The sequence below is a fragment of the Eublepharis macularius genome, chromosome 11 (assembly GCF_028583425.1).
Source record: "Eublepharis macularius isolate TG4126 chromosome 11, MPM_Emac_v1.0, whole genome shotgun sequence".
In the NCBI taxonomy this organism is placed as follows: Eukaryota; Metazoa; Chordata; class Lepidosauria; order Squamata; family Eublepharidae; genus Eublepharis; species Eublepharis macularius.
In genome coordinates, this window is record NC_072800.1 from 59,127,534 (window position 1) to 59,147,404 (window position 19,871).

The 19,871-nt window shown below is 41.0% G+C and overlaps 1 protein-coding gene across 8 annotated transcripts in view; it reads left to right on the forward strand.

Annotated features, from left to right (window-relative positions):
- Positions 1 to 19,871, forward strand: part of ICA1 (islet cell autoantigen 1) — a 100,297-nt gene that overhangs the window by 8,104 nt on the left and 72,322 nt on the right. For all 8 annotated transcript variants that reach the window (XM_054991845.1, XM_054991847.1, XM_054991839.1 and 5 more), the window contains exons 2-6: positions 5,713 to 5,751; positions 6,057 to 6,225; positions 11,321 to 11,393; positions 12,610 to 12,733; positions 19,059 to 19,257. In XM_054991845.1, coding sequence (XP_054847820.1) covers positions 5,735 to 5,751; positions 6,057 to 6,225; positions 11,321 to 11,393; positions 12,610 to 12,733; positions 19,059 to 19,257 — 582 coding nt within the window. In that variant the 5' untranslated portion in view covers positions 5,713 to 5,734. The remainder of the gene's footprint in view (positions 1 to 5,712; positions 5,752 to 6,056; positions 6,226 to 11,320; positions 11,394 to 12,609; positions 12,734 to 19,058; positions 19,258 to 19,871) is intronic.

Sequence of the window (19,871 nt, forward strand, 5' to 3'; positions counted from 1 at the left end):
GTGGAATGTGCCGGAAAAAAACGCAGAAGATTGCGTTTTCTCGTGCGAGTTTTGCGCGACATCGTGCAAAACTCGCGCAAGAAAACGCGATCTTCCACGTTTTATCCGGCATGTTCCGCAACGTCCCAGCTTCAGGTAAGCCGTGCGGAATCGGCCCTGGTCCTCCCAAATCCTATTCTGACACTTTAAACACTACTCCAACATTACATTTATATTTCTTGAACAGTAGTTCTGCCTTTCTTTGCATGCCAAAGCACTTGTGAAAACAAAGGAAAGTCTCAAAAGCAGATCATGACACAGGAGGGAGGGTCTAGTATTTAGAGAAAACGAAAAATTTTCACTACACTCTAGATCAGTCTAAAGTAGAGCTTTGGCTGTTTCACACTTGGTATCAAAGACAAATTGTTGGTTTTTATTTTTACTTTTGAGCTTTTGTGCATAATGAGGACTAAAAGTCTAGAAATCGTTTATGTATGTAACTCATGTAATGCATCTAGCTAATAGAGAAATTAGATTAACACTGCAGTTTGATGCATACTTGTGGTAAAATAAGTAGCGCTGGAAACTGAGAAGTTCTCTTCGGATTAAATGTTTATGCTTGGGCTTGGTTATGATCGGTCACAATATTCTTTCCTTAAGATCATAGTGTAAAATAGGTACATTGCGTAAAATCATAAAAGTAATAATAGCTCTGTAATTCGTTCAAAGTATTATAAAGCCCTGTTCTCCTAAACTGTTCTTCTAAGAAAAACGTTACTGCAAATTGTTATCAAGGAACATGAAGTTACTGGTCATAACTTAGTTTCTGAATGAACTAGATTCTATTCACCATTTGGAACATGTTTGCTTTCCTTGCCTTAAATTCATCTTTTAAAAGTCTAAACTAGAAACAAGGAAGTGTTATAAGAGAAAAGCTGGAACCATGATTTACAGAGAATGTGAAGATTTTTTACAACATTGGAATAGTAAGAAATTATAATTGTGGCTGTTTCCACATGTCCTTAAAGGGACGGCCTACTCACTGAACATTGGCGGCTTTCCCCCTTTACTCCAGATGTCTCCGCTTGGCTTCTGGGAGTGCTTCTGGTTTTTTAGTGCCTTTTCTAAGAATGTACTTTGCTGCGGACCCCGAAAAAGCACCAAAAAAATGGAAGCTAAACAGTCTGCAATCATTTTGAAAATGTAGACGTCTGGAGTGAGGGGGAAAGCCATCAGCATTCGGTGAATGGGCCATCCCTTTTAAGACGTGTGGAAATGGCTTGAATTAAGAGATTGGGTGGAATTAGATTATATGATTTACTTGGCATTGCATTGCTCTATTGGCGCTACCAGTTATAAACAGATAAAGCCAGAGCTTTTTTCCTGGGAAAATAGGTAGTGGAACTCAGTGGGTTGGCAGCACATGGGGCAACTCCTGGCAGGAGGTGGTGCCCCGGTACCACATGCGTGCATGCGTTCCCAGGACCCCGCAATGATATCACTTCTAGGAAGTGACATCATCGTGCAGGGCGCAGCCACCCCCAGGAGCGCTCCCACAAGGGGGGGTTAAATTGCCCTCTGCCCTGCTGGCAATTTAAACTCCCCCCTTGCTCCAGCTGACTGGCACCAGTCAGCTGGAGCATGGGGGGGAGAGATTTTAAAGTTTAATGGTCACTGGTCACATGACCATTTTCTAGAGGTGCTGGAACTCCATTCCACTGCATTGCAACTGAAAAAAAGCCCTGAATAAAACCCAGAAACAGTCTTTGGATGCCGGATGCCTGATTTTGGAAATAGCATCTTTGCAGAGTATAACATAAAACTAGTTCTGCTATTTGAAAATGACCCAAAATGGCCTTCATAGTAGACAAGTATATAGTGTAGGGAATATGCGAGACCATCATACTCCTTTTTTTCTCTCTTGTGCTAAATGTCTTAGATTATCAACTATTGTGGTTTTGCCAGCCAGCAAAATGAGTATTACCTTTCACAAACTGAAGGGGATCCCCCCCCACCTTTGCATAAAAGTATGCAATTACAACTTGGCATTATTAGTGTCAGGTTTGCTTATTTTTTTAACTAAGGAAAAAGGTTAAAATGAAAAATATTGCCTAAGTTAGGCCTAAAAATTGTTAATTAACACAACTGCAGAGTACCATGTAGCCAGCCTGAAGAGGTTAATCTGATAAACTGCAGGGTACCATTATGTGGCAGAAAATCATAAATTTATGCAGTAGTTTTCTTCTTTAATACCTATCCCCATCCCAAAAATTAACAGTCAGTTTCTTTGATACTGCTAATGATTTTTAGGATTGGAACGAACCTGTTTCTTACAGAAGTAAAAGTTCTGAAGCAAAACTGGTGTAGAATGTCCAGGTTTTTTTTCCATTACAAGAATTTTAAAAAGTTGTCTGAAGAAAATGGCAGCGTTGGAGGGTGGACTCTATGGCATTATACCCTGTTGAGTTCCCTCCCCTCCCTAAACCCCACCCTCTCCAGGCTCCACCCCCCAAATCTCCTGGAATTTCCCGACCTGGAGTGACAACTCTATTCCTCTGCCTTACTCAGTAAGCCCCATTTAACTTAGTGGGATTTGCTTCTGTGTAAGCATGCATAGAGTTGTCTGTTAGACTCCCAAGGCCTATTCAGATGATGCTGGATTTAGTCTATCCAGCAGTAAGTCTCTTGCATTGATTGACTCCTTTATTCAGGGAGGAAATAGACCTGTAGCAGAAACAAGTTTTGGCGGGAATTAAATTCAAGGCAGCAGCTGTAGTCTTGTTTCCCTAAAAGCTAAGAGACGGTTATAAGCAGACATACTCCAAAGTATCTGATTAAGACATCCATCTACATTACTGATTGAGAAATTAAGAGAAGGTGGCATGAGCATGAAGGAACCAAAGTATGTTTAAAGGTATACATCTCATCTTTCTAAACTTCATATACTTAGTTTCTTCTTCAAATAGTTATATTTTTTTTATTATGATGATAGTATATGATTTGTCACTAAAGTTGGGTGTTCCATGGTTCCTGCAAATCATAGTTTTCACGTTTGGACCCACTTTGGGGGATGCACCTTCCTAATATCTCCTTATTCCCCTCTCTTGTGTTGTTTGTCCTTTCCCTCCCCTTTCCTTCGTGGTTTTATACAGGTTCATATTACATGTGCACCTGTTTAAACAATTGTAATCTATAATGTAATGCAATCTATAAATGTGGGGGGTTTTTTTGTTAACCATGTTTTGCATTGGTACACATGTCAAGTGAAACCATGTATAATGCTGAGAAAGGAAGGGAGAAATCACTGCATAGAAAGGAGGGGGAGCATGCATTCAGAAGGCTGGCTACCAATTTGCAAACCATAGTTTTTTGCCCAGAGGGGCCTCCAACCTTGTTGAGCCTGCAGGCACTTTTAGAATTTTAAGAAACAGTAGCAGGTGGTATCACAGGCTGTCATGGGGGCAAAGCCAGTCACATAGTGTTGGTACATGAAGTGAAGCATTGTTCTATGATGGAGGCAACTGCTTTTAAATGTGTACTCTTTGCAGGTGCTCTTCTGGGCTTTTCTGAAACTTTTCTTGCACTAAGGAAGCAAAGAAAAGTCAAAACAGTCGCTTTGGTGGCTTTGATTTGGTAACAAAGTGGCTGTCATGGAATAAATTCCCAATAAAATGCAGGATAATCTGTCCTGAAAAATCATTGGACTTATTCTGCTGGTTTGTGGGGTTCCGTCTTTACTGAATCAAAGTGTCTCCCATCCCTCTCTTGGCATAATCGGTCAGTTTGTTTCTGCTGTCTCTGACAGGCTGAATTTGTTTTGATTTCCCCCCTGGTAAGTGCAAAGGCATCGGTAGGAAAGAAAGCTGCACTTTTGTTGAAAGTGTTTGTCACAAGTGACAAACTCTACATATATCAGAATAACCTTGTTCTTTCCACTTTTATTTGCTCTTGGTAATTGGATTGATATTAGTAAGCCCTCTTATTGGAAGGCTCTGTTTGTTGACTAAACAGTGCCTTATCCAGCTTAGTTCCCATATAGTAATAACTGTAGTGATGTCATCTAATGCTGCAGAAGAAACAGTGCTGATTCTGTAATAACGTGTAATGAGAACAACTTCAGTATCCATACATAACCTTAAATCATGAGGATTCCGTGATGATGCAAGACATTCAGTGTAAACTTAAGAAGAGCGACTCCAGTTTAAACCCATTGAAACCAATGCAGTGATTGTCAGTGTATGTCTGTGCATAAACGCGTATTTGGGGAGGGGGGAAGGTTTTTTTAAAATACTGTGAATATGGAGATTTATACCCATTGATTAAATATACATTACGTAGCAAAAATGAGTCCCTTGCAGCCTGGCATTTCAGAAGTCATCTTGTTCTTTAAATATGTTTTGTTACATTTTTAACATGCGCCTAAACATGTAAAGTATGTAATAATAAATTGTCTGAAACATATGGATATGAGGGGGTCAGCCATAGCTTCCAGTCAGGGCCAGCATCAGCATACCCTGAGGTGGGGTAATTTCTGGGGCACAGGACATACGGCAGGTCCCGCTACCACTTACACACCTCCCCTCACACACACCCATGGGCCTCCCTTCCTTACCTGTTCAGTTGCAAGTGGTCCACTGCCCTGTTCCCAGCTTTGATGAGGAAGTGCATGCAAGTGTTGCACAGCAGGTGCACTCCTAGAAGTCACAGCTGCACACACCAGCCAGTTCTGTCAGAGAAGGGGCATGAATGTGGTGCATTTGGCTGTGAGCACAGGCAGTGGGAGGACTTATGAGCAGGGGAAGAATGCACAGTCAGGTAGGGGGAGACCCAGGTGGAGCATGTGGGAGGGCCTGGTGATGTGCAAACAGTGGCCCCTGGGCACTGTCTGGCCACGTCCTCTCAAAACCTAGAACCAGCACTGCTTCTAACAGTCTTGTGAAGTACGTAGAGAGAAGAGTGACTGATCCATGGTCACTTGGTGAGTTTCATGGCTAAGTGGGGCTTTAAAGCCAGGATTCCCTGTTCTCAGTTTGATGATCTAACCACTACAACATACTGGCCTTCTGTGATTGTTAAAATGTTAGAACAGAAAATGGCGGAGACGGTTATTGGCCAATGATGACAGAAATACTTCCCAAATTAAAACCTGTTGCTTCAGAGACCAGAGAAATCTCAGCTGGTCAGAAGAGAAGAATGTACCATGTCAGAGAATACAATCGGCTCTGAGGACAGAGATAGGTATAATAAATTCTAAAAAGGTCATTAATAGTGTACTGCAGAATCTACTGTGCATTTCCTTTGCTAAGTACAGCATGTCTGTTTTGGGTCCTTGATATCTTACATTTGTATACTGCGGGTAAAAAAGTAATGTACTATCTCTAGAGGTGTATATGTGTTGCAGAAAAATAAAGCAAAAGTCTAGACGTCCCTTAAAGACTGACAGTTCAATCCTAAACAGAGTTACTCCAGTCTAAGCAGTTACTCCAGTCTAACTGGAGTAACTCTACTTAGGATTGCACTAAAAGTCACAGACGCGAACTCTGACACATGAAAACTTATGCTGGAATAAACTTTATTAGTCTTTAAAGTGCTATTGGACTTCTGTTTTATTTTGATGTAGGAGTGCTTTTTAAAAATGTATTTAACTATTTTTAGTTCTAGTCCAGCCCCATCCCAAGGGCTTTAACTGGATAATAGCATTAATTTTAATCATGTCATTTTCTTAAATCCTAGCATTCGAAGAAAATAAAGAAACATGGACAGCCATAAATAGTAAGTAAATTTGTGCATGAAGTTCTGTAGTAACTGTAGTATTAATAAAGTTAAAGTTGGTACAGTCTTTCCCCCAAACTGGTGTAATATTACATTCAGAGTTTGTGATGGTGATTGTATCAGCAGAGTGAGTGGGAAGTGTGGGTCACTATAAAGCAGTATGACTTAATTTCAAAGAGTGTAAATATGGGCATAAATATCATGTCAAAATTATCTGAATATATAATGCATATATTATTAAAATGTCCTAATATTTATCTACTAATTTAGTTTTTTTTTAAAAAAATCTCCTTAATGCTCAACAGTTACTCAAGGGAATTTTATGATCGATATGCCCAGGGCCAAGAAAAGTCTGTAGTCAATAAAATGCAGCAGAAGTACTGGAAAACAAAACAAACCCTTATCAAAGTCACAGGGAAGAAGGAAGATGAGCATGTGGTGGCATCTGATGCAGATTTGGATGCAAAGTTGGAGGTATGTATAAAAACCAGGAACTTTCTTCCCTGGGGGGAAAAGCCCTTTCAAAAGGACCTCAAGAAACTAAAGTTTAGCTAGGATCCAAAGACCAATGGGAATGCAGTATAGCTGCACCCCCACAATGTTTTTCCAGCTTCCTGCAACTCCTGGAAAACCACCAACCAGAGTAGGGGGTACCTTTCAGGGTGATGTTTTACGGAGGTGATTGGAACTGCCATAGAAAGGGGAATCTGTAAACACTCGCACTCGGCACACACAAAACCTTTGTATCTTTAATAACTTACCTGCCAGGGTGATGAAAATAAAATTGCTGCCATCCCCTTGAAGGAAGATCAGGATACAGATGTAGCAAACCATCCGCTGGGATGCGCACAGTTCTGCATACTTTCATGTCTGTGTGTGATCTTGGCCTTCACCTGAATTCTCCTTAGTGTGCCTTTGTTGATTCCCTGCTGATATTTTTCCACAGTGTAAAATACATTTAAAATAATTGGTTTTAATATATATCCTTCATGGTTGAAGAAAAGAGGAATTAAAAGTAGTATGGATGTATTGTTGTGGAATTAGCAGACATGGCAGAAAACACATAGCACATAGCATTTGAATTCCCTTCAAATGAACTTACTGGTTTTTGAAACAACTGTTGAGCATAAGCATTTGTTTCTTGGCCTCAAACCAACTTGGGAATGACATTTTACCTATGTACATTCAACCCACGATCTTAGTTACACCTTTTGAAAGCTGTACAGTCACATTCCTGGCAAAGAATGTCTACCAAGCTTTTACTGTAAATGTGGAAATGTTTCAGTGCCAGAGGACATCTCTTAGATTTATTAGTCTTTGATTTGCAAAAGCATGAAGTGTGAGCAGTGGCACAAATTTCCTTCTAGAAATAAATGCTCTACATTCTGGTCTTTTGTCATGAATTGTGCTGTTAGACTGTTTCACATGCCTAAGCTTCACTTTATTTTTCACACCCAAATAGCTTTCGGCTAAATGAATGAACTTAATTCAGTTTAAAAAAGCAATGTTTGTGATGATGATTATCAACTACTAGACATTCTGTAATCAATAGATTTTTAATGATTTTTTCTAAAACAATTCTAGAATTATCCTGAGATTTCCAACCAGTCATGTCACTGCATTTTAAGTGACACAAATCAGAACCATAAACAAGATATCAAGCACAGCTGCCCACATACAGTTCTAATCAAACCTCTTAATCAGAGAAACTCAAACTGCTTAGCTACTGATCAAATCAAGCCAAAGTGCAGTCAGTACCTCAGTATTTCAATCCTGAAACTCACTTTGGTTTCTTCGATGGCTCAACATTATCCTAAGGCTTCCAGACAAGTAAACTCTGACAGCTTTAATCAGTCTGAATCTTTTCAGTCATATATTAATAATTTCAAGGTTATATTCTTGAATATCCATTTAAAAAAGCACAAAAAGATGGGCAAAAAAGATAGTATATTACCCTGCCCCCCTCCCCACATACACACATAAATATCATATAGTTTCTTATCTCAGAAAGCTGACCTTCACTTAATCTTTCCCACAGCAGCTGGGTCAGTAATCTTCTTTTCTCTCTCTCTCTCTCTCTCTCTCTCTCTCTCTCTCCTGGTTGTCTTAAAGGTACATTCTCCCCAAATGAAAAAAAAACCCACCTTCAAACAGAAAACCATTCTAACCCCCTATAAACCAGACTATTACACATTAATCCAAAAATACTCCTGAGACTGATTCTTTATAGAAACACTAATCAGACTCAAAGTATACAAAGTTGAGATCTAAATTGGAATTAGGACCATGAACAGAAAGTTGAGAAAAATCATTTAGTATCCTCTCACAATAACAAATTATCATAATCCCCACTTCCAGTGATGTGTATGAAAATCAGTGAATGCCCCCATGACCTTGAGCCAAGAAATGTGCTGCTGGATTTATGCACATCATTTTTCTGCAGAAAGGGAAGAAAGGAAAAAATACAGCATTTTGCCAAACCTTTCAACAAAGACTCATGCAATTCTTTGTTTTTTCTTTTCTTTTTTTTGAAAAAAAAAAGACATAAAATAAAACAAAAACATGTTTCATTAGAGAGAAGATTCTGGGCACTCACCATTTTTAAGTGCCCTTCCTCACACTTCCTCCCCCCCCTTTTAATTTGTAAATTAAAGTTGCTATTTTAATTTCCATATTATGTGAGCAAAACAGGTATAGTATAGTCTGGTATTTCATGTTTGCCCGCACTTGAGAGAAATTGAAAGGCCAGCTACATGGAGAACTTTGGTTCCAAATTTTTCCCTCTGCAGTTCAGAAGAAACACAGAGGCAAACTATATAAATATTTAACGAGGATTTGGATACATGTCAAAATTCATGACATGAAATGCCCACTGAAGGAATGGATGCAGCAACAATGTCAAGTTTTTTTTGAGGGGGTGGACCCAAATAAGTGTGGAGCCTAAACTACGAGCAAGCCCAAAATGCCAAAGATCTTGCGCTTGCATGGAGTGGAAATACAGTTGGCTACCTTTACTTGCAATTTCTATGTGTTTTGTTTTTTTTAGCATTAGTGAAATTACAAATGCTTTGAACTCTACTAATTTTAACGCACAATTTTTGGACTTCACCAAAGAGAGCAGCCATGTTAGTCTGTTGTAGCAAAATAAAAGTCCAGTTGCACCTTAAAGACTGACTAACAGCATTTAATCCAGCATAAGATTTCATAAATCAGAACTATGAGGAGAAAATTGTCAAGGAAGGGAAGAAGGCAAGGGCTGAGAGGGAGGCAGAGAGAGGCTTGATGTGGGCTTCTGCCTTTCAGCCTTATAATTGGCTTTTGACATCCAAACACTGCTCCTGTTTGAGTTATGGGATGTTTATCCTCTTTCCCACTGTGTAACTGAAAATGTAAAGGTAGAAATCAACCAATGTTTATCAAGGCTGTGTAGTCTATACTGCAGTAACCAATGCCAATAAAGGTCATTGATAGTACAGTAGTCAAGAAGCTAAGACTGGCTGTGGTTCCTTCTCAGGTGTGCACTTGGTAGTAAACCTGGATGTAATGGGTTAAAGTTGCTCTCTTGGGAACCTTCGGGGTTTTTTTTTCTTCTACAAGCTGTACGGTCCTGCTTCCTCCTGCTTTTTTGGCATGGATGCCTTGGAGCTTGAGATGACAGCGAACCCTCTTCGCTCACTATGGCTGAGGTGGACTGGGAGGCCAAAAAAAGCCCTGGAAAATGACCCTGCCCTTGGTCAGCTCCCAGCCATGCCCCTGACAAAGGGGGGGGGAGGGATGGAGCTGTCATAGGCCAGGCTAGCCCAAGCAGAGTAGTCAAAGTCCAGTCCAGGGTCAGAGCACGAGTCCAAAGTCCAAGAGCCAAGTCAAGGGGGTCCATAGGTCAGTACCAGTAAAGCCAGGTCCAGATGCAGGCAGAGACAGAGCACAGTTCAAAGGCTACAGGAGCAAGGCAAGGTTCAAGGGAATGGTCACAACAGTAGCAGAAATTCAACTCATTGCTTCTACACCAAGCAGTTCCTCTAGAACGGCTTTTATAGCCAGGCAGGGTTGGCAGCCAGCTGCTTGGGATCTATCCTGATGCTACTCATCATCACTATCCACAAGCAGCTGGCGTCGTCCCAGGAGGCAAGCACTGCACCTTCTTTCCTGCAGCTCCACTCTACCTTTGTCTGCGGCGTTCTTTGGATGTGGGCGAACCTGGGGGGGTGCATGGAAGCCCCTGGCTGGGTGTCCCCTGTGGTGTAGGAGCGGGAAGGTACTGGTGGCTCTGCCTCAGCTGCTGGCTGTGGACTCTGATTAGCCAGTAGCTGTTCTTCCTGATCACCCCGTTGGCTGGGTCAGGGGTGAAGCTCCTCTTCTCCTGAGGAGTCCTCACTTTCACTGAGCCCAGACTGGCCTATGACAGGAGCAAGCTAACTGGGACTCCTCCCAGCTCACCACCCTCTGCCTTATGGGTGGAGGGCTTGTGCATGTTAGTGGCCACTGGTTCCTGGGAGGTGTGGGCAACCAGCTGGGACCACAGCTACCACTTGCCGTTCCAGAAAGAATCTCCCCCTCACCTCATGCTGGACTAACCTGGGATCAGAGTGGCCTGGGGGTAGGGGGCAGGATTGGCCTTCCCAGGCCATTAATCCAGTGGGACTTTCCCTGGTGGCCTTAATGGCCAGTCTGCCCTAGTGTCTATTACTTTGGAGTGGTTTGCTTTGTCACTATTTGAGAACCCTGGTCTGTCAAAGTAAATAGTATTGGGCTAGACAGATGAGTGGTCTGGCTCAGTAAAGGGTAACTCCATACACAGGAATATTGAAAGCCTTTTGCATGACTTGCACTAAAATCTCTCCTTACTTGTCCTTGAAATTTACTGTTCCAGATAATGAAGTATCTCAATCAAAGAACACTTGTTACTGAGCCAGACGGCACATTATACCAGCCACAGGTTAAACCTGTGGCCACTGACGCCATTTTAGAGGAAAATTTGCCTGTTTAAAAATTGCTGTGTGGACCCAATCCCGATTAAGTCTGCAGCACTATGGCACAATGCGATCTTGTCTCCTCTCCCTGGTGCCTTTTCAAGTTCTCAAACAACCTGTTTCAGCACTCATCGCAAGTTTTAAACTACTAAATTCTTTTCTCAAACGGCACAGGTGGCTGCTGTGACATGTAGCGTGGCCTGTAGTAGAGCAAGGAAAGAAAGAAATACTTGCCAGAAAGAAAATAACTTTTTTACCTCTTCTTTTCTAAATTCTCTGTCTCAGGAAGCATTTCCTTCTGAAAATAATTTGAGCATAATTTTTGTTCAGATCAAACCAATTTGGCTCACACCTCATATGTTGTTACCTTTATGAAGATTTTGTATTCTCACATGGTTACATGAGTGGTTTTTGTACAGTAAAAATATCTTTGTAGCTACATCGCAACAATTGTTTTGGCAGAATGGTATTGTTTGGAAAAAGAAATATTTATATCTCCTACATTGTTTCTTCAGGGAAGAAAGGAAGTTTTCTTTTTCTCTCCAATTTTTGAAAAAATCTTAAACAGTAATTTGTTTGTATTTTATATTTCATTTCAGCTGTTCCATTCAATTCAGAGGACATGTATGGATTTACTTAAGGCTATTGAACTATATCAAAAAAGGATATGTTGTAAGTATTTTTAGTTGTGGCTAATCTCATGTGGCTCTGTTTTCAATCTGACTTAATCAGTGGTAATTATGGAATGGCTGCAGCTTTAATTAGAATTCCAGGTTTATACTAAAATTATGTCAACCCAAGTTTCAGAGTTAACCTTTATTGCTCTGGCAGAAACACTTCTTAGGGCTAATGAAAATGTCCAAGTGTGATATAGTGTTGAAAAGGTATTGAACCATAGCCAAGGTAAATGCTACCCTGGAAATATGTGAACTGCCAGTTAATCATTTGTAGTTTTTAAAACTAAAAAGCAGCCTCAGAGGCTGCAATTTGGAGTGAAAAAATAAAGAGAGGCTGCATAACATTTTCCCCTTCAGGTCGCTTAAAATTGCTTCCCTCTAAGTTGCTTTCCCACTTCCAGTGTGGAAAAGATAAGAGAGTTTTGTAGGGTTTTTTTTCGCGGAGAGAAAAATAGTGTGGGGAAGACAGTTCTGAGCACATGACTAGGAAGGAGAAAGAGTTAAGCAGCTTCTCTGTCCTTACTCTTTGTCCACTTAAACCAGCAGCTCCCACGGCTGTTTTATTTAAAAACAAAACAAAACAGGCTGTAAGAAAACTCTTCACATGTTCTCTGTGTAATGTTTAATTTGGCCCTTGCATTCATTGCTTTCTGTGGCTTGTGGGCCAAAGGAAATGGCTTGCTCTCCCTTTTAGAAACAGATGATCAAGGCTTTCCTCTTAATTAAAAAATATCCTGGAGAACCAGATCTTCATAATAAAAGATTTCATCAGAAGGAAGGGAATTAGAAGGCAGAGTTGTTTATGTGAACTCCTGACATTGAAATGTCTTGCTCAAGAAGTTGAAAGGGACTCCAAAACAATCCAGGGAAATTCTAGGTATTGTAGTCCGGTCACAGTAGTCTAGTTCATCTGTTCCCTCCAAGCTAATACCTCTATTCAAGCAAGAAATAGCACATTCTCCTGTTGCCTTTCCAGCATAGAGGTCATTTTGCAGTTCTTGTTACATTACACCAAGCCACAAAGAGATGTGCTGAAGTGAATCTGAGCTTCTGTTTTGTAAGTGCAGGAGCTGCGTGAAGGTTAACTGGAAATTGCAAGGTGGGGGTGGAGGGTTAGTCTGTGTTTCTTGAAGATGATATTATTTGTTGCCCTTCTTACAAAATGTATGTTGCACTTACCTATATTTGGTCTTTTTTTGTGTGTGTGTTAGTTTTGTCTCAAGAAGAAAATGAATTGGGGAAATTTCTCCGATCACAAGGTGCTCAAGATAAAACTAGAGCAGGCAAAATGATGCAAGCTACAGGAAAGGCCCTCTGCTTTTCTTCTCAACAAAGGTATGTTTGATCTATTATTATGTGTAAGGATTAACTCCTTTGCCTCATCCTGCCTTAGAAGACATAAGAACATAAGAACATAAGCAAAGCCATGTTGGATCAGGCCAGTGGCCCATCCAGTCCAACATTCTGTCACACACAGTGGCTAGAAATCCAGTGCCATCTAAAGGACTGTCAGTGAGGCCAGGACACCAGAAGCCCTCCCACTGCCTTCCTTCCAGCACCAAGACAACAGAGCACCACCTCCCCACAAAGAGAATACCATCTATCTCCTGTGGCTAATAGCCACTGATGGACCTCTGCTCCATATATTTGTCCAGTCCCCTCTTGAAGCTGGCAATGCTTGTAGCTGCCACCACCTCCTGTGGCAACGAATTCCATGTGTTTATCACCCTTTGTGTAAAGTAGTATTTTCTTCTATCTGTTCTAACCCGACTGCTCAATAATTTCATAGAGTGCCCACGAGTTCTTGTATTGTGAGAAAGGGAGAAAAACACATCTTTCTCTACCTTCTCTAACCTGTGCATTATCTTGTAAACCTCTATCATGTCTCCCCTCAGTCATCTTTTCTCCAGGCTAAAGAGCCCCAAGCGCCTCAATCTTTCCTCATAGGGAAAGTGTTCCAACCCTTTAATCATTTTAGTTGCCCTTCTCTGTACTTTTTCCAGTGCTATGATATCTTTTTTAAGGTGTGGCGACCAGAACTGTACACAGTACTCCAAATGAGGCCTCACCATCGATTTATACAGAGGCATTATGATACCGGCTGATTTGTTTTCAATCCCTTTCCTAATAACCCCTAGCATAGCATTAGCTTTTTTTATGGCAGTCGCACACTGTGCTGACGTTTTTAGTGAGTTATCTATCATGACTCCAAGATCTCTCTCTTGGTCAGTCTCCGCCAGTTCAGACCCCATCAACTTGTATTTATATTTTGGATTTTTGGTTCCAATGTGCATTACTTTGCACTTGGCTACATTGAACCTCATTTGCCACATGGATGCCCACTCTTCTAGCCTCGACAGATCCCTTTGGAGTGCCTCACAATCCTCTCTGGCTTTCACCACCCTGAACAATTTCGTGTCATCTGCAAATTTAGCCACTTCACTGCTTAATCCCAATTCCAAATCATTAATAAACAAGTTAAAAAGCATTGGACCCAATACCGACCCCTGTGGCACCCCACTGCTCACCACCCTCCACTGTGAGAAGTGCCCGTTTATACTCACTCTCTGTTTCCTATTAATTAGCCAGCTTTCGATCCACAAGAGGACTTGGCCCTTTATCCCATAGCTACTGAGCTTACTTAGGAGCCTTTGATGAGGAACTTTGTCAAAAGCTTTCTGGAAGTCAAGATAAACAATATCTATCGGGTCTCCCTTGTCCACTTGTTTGTTCACTCCCTCAAAGAACTCTAACAGATTGGTGAGACAAGATCTTCCCTTACAGAACCCATGCTGAGTTTTCCTCATCAGCTTTTGGTCATCAATGTGCCCACTAATTTTATTTTTGATAATAGTTTCCACCAACTTACCCGGTATTGACGTCAGGCTGACTGGCCTGTAATTTCCCGGATCTCCCCTGGAACCTTTTTTAACGATGGGGACAACATTAGCTACCTTCCAGTCCTCAGGAACAGATGCAGAGTTTAATGACAGATTACATATTTTTGTGAGGAGATCTACAAGTTCACACTTGAGTTCTTTCAGAACTCTTGGATGTATGCCATCTGGGCCCGGTGATTTATCAGTTTTTAAATTATCTAGCAGTCGCATAACCTCCTCTCTCGTCACCTCAATGTGACTCAGGTCTTTCAAAACCCCTCCCAAAGTCAGTGCTTCCGGAGTGGGCATGCACTTCTTATCTTCCACAGTGAAGACAGAAGCAAAGAACGCATTCAGCTTCTCGGCCATTTCCCTATCACCCTTTAGTAATCCTTTTACGCCTTGGTCATCCAAGGGCCCCACTGCCTCCCTAGCTGGTTTCCTACTTCTAATATATTTAAAGAATTGTTTATTGTTTTTCTTTATGTTCTTTGCAATATGCTCCTCATATTCCCTTTTTGCCTGTCTGATCACAGACTTGCACTTTTTTTGCCACAGCTTATGCTCCTTTTTATCAACCTCACTCCAACTAGTTTTCCACTGCCTAAAAGAATCCTTTTTACCTTTTACAGCTTCTATTACATTGCTTGTTAACCATGCTGGCCTTTTCCTAAACCTATTTGTGCCTTTCCTAACCAGACAAGTCCATATGGGGCCACAGTATCCCCTGCTTTCTTCAGCCTGTCAGAAACCCCTGTAAAAAGAAACAGGAGGAGGCTACTGAGAAGTTGATCAACAAACCTCCTTGACTATTCTTTGGGTTTGCTTTCTGAGGATTACTGTCCCTTCCATACCTCCTTTGCTTTGTTCTTCTCTGACCCTCCCTGAATTTTGTCTGGTCTGCTTATAATTGTTCCCTGCCTCTTTTGCCCTTGGCTTCTTGTTCAGGCAGGAAAGGAAACTCTTAACTTTTCTTTCCATTCATAAGTTATCCCTTTTCAGAAAGGAACTCCTTCCCAGTTTTTTGGTTTCTTCTGACGGAGGAGCAGGTTTCTGGACACCAAAGCTAAGAGTCCTCACCAGCCAACAACAATTAAAAATAGTATCTTCATTGCGGCAGAGAATTGATGTGTATCTGATACTAGATGTCTTACTATACAGAGCCTACCTAGGGACTGGGAAGTCAGGATGCTAATTTCACCTTCTAGGGGATCAGACCTTCACTATTAGCATGATGGATAAGCCAACCTTTCTCTGTTCAGAGTGCTCAGTATCTGGATGTCATTCTAGGCACAGGGAAGATCTGCTTCAGAGAAGTGGGATAGGATTATGAAAATGATACGGAACATTTGTTCAGACTTCTCAAAGCACTAGTTTAGACTAGTACACTTTCTGGATACAATGATTGCTCACAGTGTTCATGATACCTCTAGAGTGAAGATCTAGTAGGTTCTGCACCTCAGTCTTGCAAGGAAGTATCTGCTTTCCTGATGCTGATGTGAGCCTTTTCAGATAAGAAGGCTGTATTGACAAGAACTAATCGCCTAGGATAAGACATCTCTGCACACAAAGTGAGAGCAATTAACTCTACAGAAATATTTGTATGGGGATTAAGGGAAGCTGCATGCTTACATGCACAGCTGATTTCATCTCTGAAATTAAATAATGCAGATCTAGATAGCCCAGGCAAGCCCAATCTCATCAGATCTTGGAAGCTTAGCAAGTCAGCCTTGGTTAGTATTTGGATGGGAGACCTCCAAGGAAGACCAGGATTGCAGAGGCAGGCAATGCTAAACCACTTTTGTTAGTCTGTTGCCTTGAAAATCTCAGTAGGGATCATCATAAGTCAGCTATGACTTGATGGCACTCTCCACCACCACCAGTAAGGTAGAAGCCATTCACATTTCCTGTAAGTAAATAAAAATTAATCCCTATGTCAGGACAGGCGCATGAAGAGTTTCCTCTCCATGTGTAAATCCAGAACACAAATACCAAGTTTGAGGCCATTGTATACACAGTTCCCAGCCAGATGCAGTAAATCTCACAGAGAAGAGAAGAAGAAGAGCGGACAGATATTTAACCAGAAAGTAGCCTTTATTGACCTAACTAAGGGACACAATAGAAAAAGGGAAGCAAAAATGGCAGCAGTACAAGAAAACAAAATAATTGAATTATTCAGTGGTAACACTAGCAGTTTGCGGCAATCCAATAAAAACCATTCACTGTTGTCCAGTTCTATCACTGTTATATTTCTTTAACCCAATTAAAGTTACTTTTAGCGCAAACTATGTTCCTCCTACATGCCTAGTTCATAAAAATCAACCGAGAGGAAAAAGAGAGATGGGGGGATCACTCACAAAGGGACCAGAGGAGGCAGATGACTGGGTCAGAATATGAAGGGAAGGAATCCCTAACCATGTTACGGAGAAGACCAGTTGGGCATAACACCAAGAATTGAGGAAGTGGGGAGGGATAAAAAGAGATGGAGGATCCATTCAGGAGTGAAAGCAGAACAGGACAGAGAAAAGGCATATTCTGTGCCTACCTTGACAAGGAAGTCCAATGATTTCATTGTCTGTAGTGATGGAAGAAGGCTTGAAGGAAGAACCAACTACAAAAGTGGGGAGTGTGGCATGCCCTTCATATACACCTGGATTTAACTGAGCACAAATAGGTGAAGCAGTACTGGCGGCCAACATTAGTGGAGAATTAGGATCTGTTATGATGTTGGGCTGGATCGTCAGGATCAAGCAACCCGTTGGTGAAATTTTGGGTTGCCCTGTGTTTGGTGAAACTTCTGAATATGATACACCATTGGCAAAAGTGTCAAAATCTAAACAGTCACTGGCTAATTCAGACCTATTTTGAGGGGTTACTAGTAAAGGGTAAGTGATGGAGAAGTGAGATGTGGCTGGTTGCAGGTGATTGAGTTAGCTTGGGTGGTAGTTGTGACTCTAACTAGTTCTCAGTGGCCAGCAGATAGGCTGATGGGATCTTCATTGAATTTCCTGAGAATCGCTCAAAAGAGCCTTGATTAATGTGCCTCTGGAATTCTCTGATGGCCAAGCTTCTTCCTCTTAAAGTGCTAGGGATTTCTGAAACTTTAACTCCTATTTATGATGTTGTTTTTAACCTCTTGTTTAAACTGTTGTTCTTGCTTGGAAACTGTTTTGACCAATAGGCAAGATTAAATATTTAGGTGTGGGGCAAAACAGCTCCAGTCTTGAATATCTCAAGGTTAAATGTCAAGATGAAGAAATTCTTTGTCCTCAAGTCATAGTGGTCTTGTGGTGACTCTTGGCAGGGGTTTCATGACAAGAGACAAACAGAGGTGGTTTGCCATTGCCTGCCTTTGCAACTGTAGTCTTTGTTGGAGGTCTCTCATCCAATTACTAACCAAACCCAACTCTGCTTAGCTTCTGAGGTCTGAAGAGATCATGCTCACCTTAACTGTGCAGGTTAGGGCTTCTGCTGATTAAAAATGTCTTAATTAGTCTGGCTTTTAAACTAGTTAATCAAGCAGTTTAAATTAAATGTATTTGTATATTACCTCCGTTAAAGTGCTATTTTGAGGCTCCAGATAGGTAAAGCCAGAGTATGAGAGCTTAACCTTTAACAAACTATCGTTTATGGTAGAGACAGAGAGAAATTATATTAATAGTTTCTTTTTAACATGCCAGAATGCTTCAAAACTTGAACGTACAGCACTATGGAAGATCCAGGGTTTATATGTATTGATTTCAGTTAATCAGCATTAGTTTCAATTGGCTTCTGTGTTAGAACAAAATCCATAGTAACCTCAGTCTAAAAGCTAGAATATTTGCAAACTTAACATACAAGATGAAATGAAAGCTCATTTTGAAATGTTTTCCCCTTGGCACAGGGAGAAAGTGTTGCACATGCTTTTCAAGAACCCAAAATTTCTTTTTAGAGAAATTTAGAGAAACCGGAGAGCCAGTTTGGTGTAGTGGTTAAGAGCGTGGGACTCTAATCTGGAGAACTGGGTTTGACTCTTCACTCCTCCACTTGAAGCCAGCTGGGTGACCTTGGGCCAGTCACAGCTCTCTCAGAGCTCTCTCAGCCCCACCCACCTCACAGGGTGTTTTGTTTTGGGGATAATAATGACATACTTTGTAAACCGCTCTGAGTGGGTGTTAAGTCATCCTGAAGGGCGGTATATAAATTGAAAGTTGTTGTTGTTATTAGTCTCAGTTATATCAGTTAATCAGAAGTGAAATTTTAATTTTTGATTAAATTCTTCATTGATTCATTTGTTCTTTAAATTCACTTAAATTTAAGATTACAGACAAAATTATCATTAGGGGTTTTTCTATTTGTGGTGAAGTCCATAGCATCATATCTTCCTGTTCAATGGAGCTGAATTTTCTTCATATACTTGCAACTTCTTAGAGAAATGTTTAAAGGGGGAGGGGAGTTAAAAACACTGGGGGCTGGGGAGAGCTGGATAAGTTATGAAATCAGCCTTGAAGTTTTCTGCCTATTCTGGTTTGTTTGGTAACATTCCTTATATTATCCCTTCCTGTGACTCTGGCCATTTCCACACACGTTGAATAATGCACTTTCAATGCACTTAAGCAATCCTTTGGAAGTGGATTTTTTGTTCCACACATGGAAAAGCAGTTCCAAATGCTCACTAAAGATTATTAAAAGTGGATTATCCAACGTGTGTGGAAGCAGCCTCTGTTTCTCTCTTTGGATTGCTACTCACAATAAGACTTAAGGAGTCAGTTCTCTACACTTTATATTTTCCTTTGCTACAGGTTGGCATTGCGCACACCTTTGTGTAGGCTATACCAAGAAGTGGAGACATTTAGATACCGAGCTATTTCTGATACATGGCTGACTGTCAATCGAATGGAGCAGTGCCGGACTGAATATCGAGGGGCATTGTTGTGGATGAAAGATGTGTCTCAGGAGTTGGATCCTGATCTTTACAAACAGATGGAGAAGTTTAGGAAGGTATGATGTTTCAGAAGCTTGCTAGAGGGCAATGCTCGATTATGGTAATGGAGCATGGGCATGATACCTCTGAGAAAAATATGATTCAGCAGGAAGCATTTCCAAGTGGCAAGATAGTAGTTCATCTGGTACACAACATATTATCCATCCATAAAATGTAAAAGTGAGAAATTGTTTCCAAGGATCTGACTCAAACTAAATAAGGCTTTTAAAAATATATATATATCCTCTCCCCTCCCCACCCCCATATAGCAAATAAGCATCTCTTCCCAAGGACAGCTACCCTAAAGGGAGTATGAACAGTCAATTCTGTCCTATGTTGGCTGTTGGTAGTGGGTTGATTCTGTTCTTTAGTAGATTTTGGCTTTTTACCCAGTTGTTCCAACCCTTCAAAATTTTCCATTCTTTGGGATTGCTAAGTCTCAACCCGCAAGATGCAGGCTGCTGGATAACTGAGTTTGGGGGTGAAAACAAAGTTTGTCTCTTCACTGAATAGAAACAGAAGAAACAAAAATGAAGGACTGGGATGGAGAAAAGGGATGAGAAAGTAATTCTTGTTCAGTACAGAGGGTAAGTCTCCGTAGACTCATGTCTACACAGGTGTAACAAACTAG